At 41.1% G+C, this 9,965-nt stretch overlaps 1 protein-coding gene across 3 annotated transcripts; it reads left to right on the top strand.

Moving 5' to 3' along the window:
- The first annotated feature begins 537 nt into the window (after window positions 1–537).
- Window positions 538–9,748, top strand: LOC111576621 (claudin-20-like). Of its 3 annotated transcripts, none has more exons than XM_035953813.2 (3): window positions 538–724; window positions 5,324–5,361; window positions 5,513–9,748. In XM_035953813.2, the coding sequence occupies exon 3, from the start codon at window positions 5,852–5,854 to the stop codon at window positions 6,665–6,667; it is 816 nt and encodes a 271-aa protein (XP_035809706.1). In that variant the 5' UTR covers window positions 538–724; window positions 5,324–5,361; window positions 5,513–5,851; the 3' UTR covers window positions 6,668–9,748. The 3 variants fall into 3 exon arrangements, with proteins under 3 accessions (XP_035809706.1, XP_035809707.1, XP_054872034.1); XM_035953814.2 differs by having other exon boundaries at window positions 5,754–9,748; XM_055016059.1 differs by lacking the exon at window positions 538–724 and having other exon boundaries at window positions 5,017–5,361.
- The last annotated feature ends 217 nt before the right edge of the window (window positions 9,749–9,965 follow it).

The raw sequence follows: 9,965 nt of genomic DNA on the forward strand, positions 1-9,965 counted from the left end.
AGTGATGTTGGTGCTGCAGCAGTACTGACAGTTTTAACTGAAATAACAGCAGCAGCACCAAGCCGGAAGAATACTCCATTAAAAGACTTCATAATGAAAAGCACACTGCCGTGATTCCTGAATCTATTTTTCCCTTGCAGACTGATGAAAGTGAATTTTCTGTAGATTCTTCTCAGTGTAAAGTTTTCTGGTTGCTTTGAGTTGATGGGTTCTGCAGACAGTTGAGCAGTGAAGCAGGAGTAAGTGAGGAAACGATGGGTGAGTACGTGGCAAAAATATAAAGGGTGGTTTCATCCTGAATTCAGATTCAACGGGAGGGTCGAAACAACAAATACGAAAAAAGTACTATTTGCACAGGATTAGTATTACATGAGGATGTCTGGTAATTTGTGAATTACCCCCTCCTTGCTACAGTAACTTCTCAACATCTTGAAACAGGCTTCATTAGACATCCAGGATTTACACAGACTCTTAACCCTCTAAGCATGTTGGTGTAAACTAGAGGAACCCATCAGCACTGCTTCCTTACAGTCAGTGTGAACAGCAGGAATGTGCTGAACTGGACATCATCAGCATTTAAACACACACATACCTGACGCTAACTGGCTTTGTGTGGAGCAACAATCACAGCCACCTCTAAACCTGCCAGTGTGTTTTCACATATCCTCCTGAGTGTTTCCTCACAGTAACTGCAGGATGACAAACTTATGACGCCTGTCCGTTAGTGAGTTTCTTCAGTTTTATCTTACATGCATTTTTCCATCATTATTTGTCACTATGGTTTGTTTTTTTAATTGATGTCATAAAGGGAGACAATTACGTTTATTTCATTTACAAAATTACTGAAGACACAGGTCTGCTGTTGGCAGAATATTTTGATGGTCCACTGTTGGCAAAATAGGTTTGTATGCATGTGTGTGTGTATTTATATGGCTTATATTGTGGGGACGCACATCTGTTTACACAAATACATTGTGGCGCCTCGATTTAAAGAGGTGCAGATTTGGATTACGGTGAGGATATGTGTAGATTTAAACATACAGCGGCTGTGGGAAGTCTCAGAGAATAAGCCAGCGTAACACACACACACAAACACACACACACAGCGACCGGGTGTGTGTGTTCAGCAGAGATAAAGCACTTCATTTATATTCCCGTCTGGCTGCTGATTGATTGCTGATGGAGCCTCGGGGGGTTTTTGTTTCTGCCAGATGGTTTGATTCAGCTCCAAACTATTATCACAGTGACTGAGTGGTCAGAGGTCAAACTGTCTGCTTCAGTGTGCAGCTAATTTCAGCCATGTTGGATTAAAGACTCAAGAATCTCATTCTTTTAAGAAAAGAATCCTTCATGTGACAGTTCAAGCCAAATGTCCTGTTCTTTTAAACATTTAATCCAATATGGCTGTAGATCTCTTCAAATTAATGCTAACTCCTCCTCACTGTGCCATTTCACCCACAAATGAATAAAGCAACCACCCACACACTGATCTAGTTTGATTCATCGCGTTTTTTCAGCTGCAGAAACTCAAGATTCAAAAGTCAAACAGATGCGACTATAAAACTATAAAGTTTCAGCTGAGTTTGTTTAACTGCAGCAGGAAATAAAAGCCTTTAGGTTTGTATTAAACAGCGGCTGAATGTGCATCAAGTTTTCATCCTTTAGCTGCTGCTTCATCTGTGTGAACAAACCCAACCTGAAACTACACTGTGCATATTTCTGTTTAATCATTTGTTTTTGTGGGGAAAAAGTCATTTTCTGGTAAGTGCGAATTAGTGAGGTGGGATTTCTGCTATTATTTCTGGTATTTAATTAACACCACTAATCAAAAACACACACTTGGGTTTGCTTATTTTATCTGTAAATCCACTGAAAATGAAGTAGTCATGAATCACTATCACCCTCTGAATTGTCAGAAAGCCTTTTCTCCACAGATTGATCAGTAAAACAGAAGAATATTCAGCAACAATATGGAAACACTGAGCTACGGCATGGCACAAATACCAATCAAATGTGGTTTGATATTAGTTAATTTCATAAACATTCAAACTAAAAAACAGAAAGAAAATAAGTGAAAAATAACAAAGCAAAAAAAAATTTAATTAAAAAGAAATGTTAATTGAAATAAATTAAGTACAGAAAAAAGCAGTGGAAAAAAATGACTAAATATTAAAATATGCATAAAAAAACATCTGGTCCTCATGAGCCAGACTTCCCACCAAATGTCATTAAATCTGTTCATTGGTCGATGAAATTACCTGACAGCAATTATGCTAATAGAAATCTAAAATTTAAAAGCACAAATTTACAATGAAACTTTTTTTATTAAAAAAAAACACAGAACACATGAAAAAAGCACAACATTCACATATTTAAATGAATAAAATAGAACACTTTTCAACAATAAACAAAACCCTGAATCAACTAAAACCAAGCAATTGCAACAACAAAAATGAAAAGGAAAAATAATAGGAAGAATACACAGAACCAAATACAAAATAAATAAACACACATAGAGAGAGAGACTATCCAGATAATATAAAAACCCACCCAACATTCATATTTTGAAATGAAAAAATAATGGGTTTTAAAAATGAACAAAATTCAATAAACAATTAACTACAATTAAGCAAAGAAAAACTTAAAATTACATAAGCAAAGAAAAAATATACAAAGAATGAAAAAACAAGAAAATATATTGTAAAAGATCTGCTCTTCAGTGGTCTGACCTCCCACAAAACATTAGCAAAAAAGACAAAGAGGAACGTCGCTTTTCTGAAACACCCTCGTGGGACACAGACGTATAAAAGAACATGATGCAGAACATGGAGAACAAAGTGGGACGTGTTTGATATTGAAGCTCTCAGTTTGTCCTCTGTTCGCTCTGCAGCGTTCAGGCCTGCAGGCGTCGACTCAAACCTCCTGAGATCTGCTTCTAATAGACCGACGCCTCGTTTCATGTGGCAGAGCGTCGCTCAGGTCAGCTGGATGTTAATACAGAGCACCACCACCACCAGCACAGCACATCTGAGCGCTGCAGGACTCAACGAACGCATGACTTAAAGGAGCAGACTGCTGCTTTTCACAGGTCTGAGCTAATTCAGAAAAGAAATTAATCCAATCCAACTCTCTCTGCAGAAGCATTCAGTGATGCTCCAGATTTAAAGCTTCAAAACACAAGAAATAACCAAAATTCATGTTTCTTTGTTGTTAGTTTTACAAGAGAAAGTGTTTTGTATTCAGTCAGATTTCCTGGACAATTTTGACTTGTTTATACAAAAACAAAGGGTTTTTGTTCTTATTTTGAACTATTTTGAATTTAGTTCAAAATAACTCACAACAAATGCATTTAACCTCCACAGAAACAAGACAGAGAAGGTTCAGTGCCACTGTACAAGTGTGTAGATTTAATGTGTCGGGCTGAAGCAATTCTCACACTAAGAAAATAAAAGCTTCCCTGAACTTGCAGTTAACTGATGCAACACAAATCTTTATTATAATCTACTTTCCAGTCATTCATTGTCTTACAGAAAATGTTTTTGTTTTTCTGTCGTTCTGTCATTGCATTTTGTGCTGTAAAGTTTTAGCTTTTAGTTAATATTATATATGAAGACTAGAAAAGAGCAGGTAGAGAATTAATCCTTACAATTTTTCAAAACACATGAATCAAAATTAATTTTAAATTATGTATTTAAAACAATAATTGTGGCCCAGTGGAGCTTCCGCTGCTCTGTGTTCAACGATACAACTTCTAAATGCAAATTGCAATTATAGAATTTTACAATTGTCCCTCTGAATAAATCAATTTATTTACTGGTTATAATTAAACACAAAAAGGTCTATAATTACTTTTCTATCTGATTAAATTACATTTTCATCTTTAGATCTGATTGTTTTGGGATTTTGTCAAAGACACATAAGGTGACTGAGTGATCTGTAGGAGTTAAATATATACTATATAAAAATACAGTGTCCTTTAAATTCACAAAATATTTGTATTGTACTAAAAAATGTCTTGATGCAGATATTTCCACTCTTTAGGCCTCAGAAAACATCCAGAAGAGGTAAATCCCTCCACTTGTGTCTACTAGCTGCAGCATCATAGGTACATATGTCTTAAATCTAACGGAGCACAAGCCTCAACGGTTGCCAGCTGCTGGTTATGTGACCACAGTGCAGAACCTCCATTAGAACTCCGTCCACATTGAAGCCACAGCGACTCCCTGTATGTCGCTGGCGGTGACATCACCTCTCTCTATCTGTGGTGGGAAACTGAGCCGGCTGTACCGACTTCTTATTTGTTGTGAGTTATTATATCAACACAACAACATTAATTAAGCGGTGGTGATAGTCGGAGTGACGCCCACAGCGTCCTCAAAGTTGTGTTTTCCCACAGGGAGGCTGGCTGGTGAAACAGGGAGGAAAATGTGTGTTTATAGTTGTCGTTTTGGTGGAAGCAGCTCGTGTCTGTGCAGGTCTGAGGCTGATAAACCCAAACTGAGGATTATGGTAATAACAGGCTGCCTGACTGCCGGGTCCCATCTCCACAGGGTGGGTGGCTGGGTGGGTGGGCTGCGGACGCTTATCAGCGCGTTGCAGTGGGCGATTCTTCATACAGTCACATGACGGGCGACACCTTGATTCACACTGCAGCCGCACACAACAGCTCAGCGGTTTTATCACCAAACCACTGCGAAAATGACAAAGCGATGGTGCGCAGTGATTGTTTCAAAAAGCACCAGTGATCCTGTCAGTCGTCGTAAAATGCGGCTGTTTTCGACCAGCAGATAGCATCAGTAATAACCAGTAATGAGCTTTTACCTTCACGCTTGTTATCATTTTCCAGAGGTGGCGCCGCATTTTGCAAACACTCGTAAAACTCTTTCAGTGGCTGCGTCTCGAAAAGCGAGACTGACAAAAGCAAAGTATCAAAAACAAGCATTTTCAGGTGGTCAAAGGCGACAAAGACAACATTTCCGTGGTGGTGCGGGGCTGACGTACCCCGCCATCAACTCATCAGATAAGAACGCTGCTCTGCGGCTCCTTCAACCGAGCCGGTGACCTTCAGGTTAGAGACAGAAACCTGTTTTCTGAATCAGATTCCGGTCAGCTTTGTCTGAACGAACATTTCTGCTATTCAGACTTAGATTGCAGGGGAGACTAAAAAAAAGAAAGGACGCCTAGTGCTTCTTTTCCAGGAAGCAGAATGGGATGAAACTGTATGTACAGTTGCCAAGGAGACAGCAGGCAGAGGAGTAGTTACAGGCTGTTAACCCACACGCCCTGTGTTTTCATTCACACTGCTTCTCTGCTTCGTCCTCAGGAATCACTTCAGGAGACGCTGCCAAAGACGCAACACAGGTGAGACCCCGATCTTCACACAACTGAACTTAGACAAATAATTCTCTTCCTGCTGCAGATGTTGAACTCCATCAGGGTGGAGTAAATTAGAGGAAATAACTTCACTCTTGCAGGAGCTCTTAGTTTGTGCTCTGTTGTATGTTTTTTGCAGTGGAAAAGCAGCTCACAGGAAGCATCGCTGAGGGACACTGCAGCTTTAAAAGGACATAATTGAGTGTCAATGATCACCACATCAGCTGCAGAGTAACTAATGCAGGCAATCATCGAGCTCGCCCCCCTACTACAGAAATCAGAAATCTGGGAGAGGAAAACAGCCTCCCATCAGCAGCCTCAGCTGTGCGTCCGTCACGCTCCCACGCTCACTTCAATTCTCATTTCTCCTCTGGTTGCAGCTCGCTGGAGCCTGTGCTGAGGAATTATCTGCTGTCAGGACCTGTCCGGGACGCCGCCGCGCCAACAGGGACTGGAGGCTGGACGGGGGTGCCGAGCCATGCTGTCCGCCGCCATTCAGATCTTGGCGTTCGCCCTGGCACTCCTGGGTGTCCTCGGCGCCACCGTGGCCACTTTGCTGCCCAACTGGAAGGTGAGTGTCAACGTCTGGTCCAGCGTCATGACCCCCATCTCGCAGATGCAGGGTCTGTGGATGGACTGTGTCTGGTACAGCTCCGGCGTCTTCAGCTGCACCATGAAGAACTCGGTTTTGTCACTACCGGCGCATCTGCAGGCCATGCGGGCCGCCATGGTTCTGTCCTGCATGGTGGCATCCTTTGGACTCTGCCTCGCCTCCCTGGGGCTCAAATGTACCCGCTGGGGGGGCAGCCACCGAGCGAAGGGGCACACGGCCATCGCTGCAGGGGGCTGCTTCATCCTGGCCAGCCTCCTCTGCCTGGTCCCCGCATCCTGGTTCACCAACGAAGTCATCACCGCCTTCCTGACCACGGACCTGCCGGACAGCAGTAAATACCAGCCTGGTGGAGCTCTGTGTGTGACGTTCATCTCTGCAGGCTTCCTCCTGGCTGGAGGAGTCATTTTTTGCCTTTCATGTCCCGGAAAAAGATCGAGACGGCCAGACTATGCTTCCCCCACCGACCCTGACAGACTTGTGCCGTACCGAGACGAGCAGCGGAGGCGGGAGCAGCAAGCCGAGCCGCCGAAAACCAGGCAACACAAATGCGTCCAACTGCAGATGGACGAGGCGAAGCGGGAGAAAGGTAAAGTGGATCAGGAGCAGAAGCTCTACTCGTCTCCCTCCAAACTCCCCCAAAAAGACATCAAGGACAGCTACAGCCTCCAGGAGTATGTTTAACCCTCATGGCTGAGTGGTGAAATGTGGAGCTGAGGCTCTCTGGCTCATGTGGAGGGGGAGGTGGTCTGGGGGAGGTGTGTAAGAGAGGGAATAATTACCAAATGTTGGAAATGACAGATTGGGAATTCAGAAGCAGAGAACAAGGACTCTGTGAGGGGAAATAAACTGCAGAGGCACCAGTAAATCTTTTTTAAAAACTGCTGCAGCATATACCAAAGGTCTGAAAGCAAAAAAAACACTGAACCTGCTGATAAAAAAAAAAAAGACACATATCTGAGCTCTGACTGAGATCGAAAAGCCATCATTTTCCTGCTGTGGATGATGTCTACCTTACGACAGGGCCGGACCAAAGCCTTCTGTGGCCCTGAGCCGAATCTGAACTAGCTCCAACTCGACAGCTTTACAATTAAATTACAGTTCTGTTCAAAGAGAAATGTTGTTTAGGTGCTGTTTATGTGATGTGCACATTTTAAAAAATACAAAACAAACAGAGTATATTGTTTAAGATGCAATCTCCGGTTTTGCTGTGTTCTCAATCAGTCAAAATGTGTTTATATAACGTTTTTCACAGAATTCAAATGCAGTTCAAAGTGCCTGACAAAACAGATTTTAAAATAATAATAATAATTTATGGACTAATGCACTCTAAAACAATTGAATAAAATTAGATATTTGGTGGAAAGTGAAGATAATAAAAAAATATTATGAATCATAGTAATAAACACACTTGTGAATTGTTACACTGAAGAAATCAATTATACTAAAACATGAAAATTAAAATAAAGCACAATTCAAAAATAAGGATTGAAATAGAATCCAGAAACACCACATGCAGCTGAGTTTAACAGAGATGTTATTAGTTTGGCAGGTATTTGTACTTTATGTTCATCATCTAAAGTCATGGAAACCTCTAAAGTTTGACCTACCAGATAGAAAATAAGTCAGAAATCACTAAAGTCAGGAGGCTTCGTTCTCTGGAGACCGTGCACCTAATATCACGATAGTTGATCCCGTGGTTGTACCAATATCACCATCTTAAGAGAAAATCATTTGAAGGGCCCTACCTTTGCTTTAAAAAATAAAAACCATACAAGGACTCTACAATTATATTTTGAGGGAAGCTGTTGTAATTCGAAATGACTGCAGAAAATGCTAAGTTTATTTTATTATTATTGTTAGTCACATTAATGGGTTTCTAACATTACTCATCAAATATTTTACAAAGGGCTAATTCTTATGACAGTGCACCCGAAACCTATGACGGGCGCAAATTCTGTAAACAGAATGTGAGCATGCTCAGCGCTAAAAGTATCAAATATAGTGTATAGAAATGATGCTGTGAACACAAAATTACAAAACAGACATTGACTTTAAAAGATGCTGTGTAACATTTATAATACATGTTGTGTTTTCCATTTAATTTTCTCAAAAGTTTAAGGAATAATTTCCAAATAGTTTCCTGCTTTTTAACTATAAATTAAAAGAGAAAGTTGCCATAGACCTTTTTCAGTAAATATTAATTTACTTTCCTGCATATTTCCTGTAGTTTAGGTGCAGTGGAAATTCCTTAGTTTCAAACTGATAAACTGCTGATGAACATATCAAGCGCACTCAAGAATGTAAGACTTCAGCTGCTCAACAGCTGTGAATGCTAACAGAACAAATACAGAGGCTTAGTGTGGCTCATTGGCTTGAGATGAAACTAATTCTTATTTCACCATCTTTTCATTTTCTTAAAAACTCAACTACAATGAGCAGGTATAACTGTAAAACTTTCTTCTTCTCTTTCTTCTACCTAATAATTAGGACCAAACCTTGTAGAACTTTACAGCTAATTTTTAGTAACTTAAAATGAAATTTGCTGGCAAATACGAGACCCTTAAAATAAATTACCGCAGATTTTTGATACAGAGAGAACACAATGACAAAACCGCAGAATGTATCTTAAATTATGCCTGATTGTGACTCCTAGGTTGGGCCCCCTGCTGGCCGGAGGTCCTTCATCACGTCTGCTTTAGGCCGATTTCTGTGCATGTTGTCAGTGCTTTACATGCTGCTTGCGGCTTAACTGTAGTGAAAGCTGCTATTGTTGAGACTGCGCCTGAAGCAATAAAGACATTGTCGAGCTTCATAAATTCTGTGAGGTCGCCGATTTCAACAAATCCAGATCCAAAAGCGTCAAAAGAACGACATCCACGCCGTCTTTTCCCAGCGGTTCCGGAGGGGGAGGCGGGAGGTGCGGAGCAGCATGGAGAGAGGTAATGATGCTCTTTGCTTTCCCATTATCCTCTCACCACGGTTGGATGCACACACCTCCTCCACCACCCTGGTTCAGCTGTATGAAAAGGACACGCCGTCATTTTCAAGGATGTAACTTAGAGTCTATTGGAGTCTCCACAGCATCGTGTACGTCTGGTGGGCCAAGTGTCCTTTAACCTGACTGAGCTGTCAATCACACCAGCCACCCAGGAGAAGAGAAGGCTGAACTGAACGCCCACACTGCCTCGCTCTACGGAAAAGCTTCAAACCTGCAAAAAAAAAAAAAAAAAGGAGGCAGACGAGAAAACAGAGTCGATTCGTCAGCGCTGCCAAACCTGACAGCGATTCATTGGAGTAGAAAACGGGACACATTGAAGCAAACATGGAACTCGGGCAGCTAATAAACAAATGTGTAAAATAAAAGCCTGCTATGAGGTCAAAAAAAGGCACTAATGCAAAAATGTATGTGCTCCTGCTGTCACTTCTACTTCATCTGAAAACATATTTGCTTTGATATATGAACAGTTTGGACTGAGGTTTGAAACACACTGAGGTCCTTCTGTCAGAGGTGCAGCTGCTTCATGTAATATTTAATTTACTGCAGGTTTGAATCTGTTTTACGAAAGTGACACAAAAATATCCTGTGATTTACATTTAGATTTTTATTTATCTATTCACCTTTCTGTCTCTGTATGGCTGCCTGCGTCTGAATAAAATGACAACAAATAGTGTTGGGTAGAAGTGGGTGAAAAAGGTTCTGTGCCTTTACATTGATCTGTTTGAAAATGTGGGAAACCACATTAAATGTCTGTTAGTAGTGATGATCTGTGTGCTGTTGATTTCCTTTCAGTGGGTAACTCAGGGCTGGGAAAGTGGACAATGTAGGTCTGATTATAAAATTGCAGACAATGCACTCACAAATTAGTTATTATAAAGTCTCTATTAGGTCACTGACTGCAAACCCATACCTGTCTTTTGTCCATGAAAATAATCCCTTCCTACCTTGAAATAGCTTAGATGTAGCTTTACACCGCTACTT

This window comes from Amphiprion ocellaris, chromosome 12 (assembly GCF_022539595.1).
Source record: "Amphiprion ocellaris isolate individual 3 ecotype Okinawa chromosome 12, ASM2253959v1, whole genome shotgun sequence".
NCBI classification, from domain to species: domain Eukaryota; kingdom Metazoa; phylum Chordata; class Actinopteri; family Pomacentridae; genus Amphiprion; species Amphiprion ocellaris.

Excerpts from the sequence above, each read along its gene's own strand:
- LOC111576621 (XM_035953813.2), top strand. The coding sequence starts at position 5,852 with ATGCTGTCCGCCGCCATTCAGATCTTGGCGTTCGCCCTGGCACTCCTG.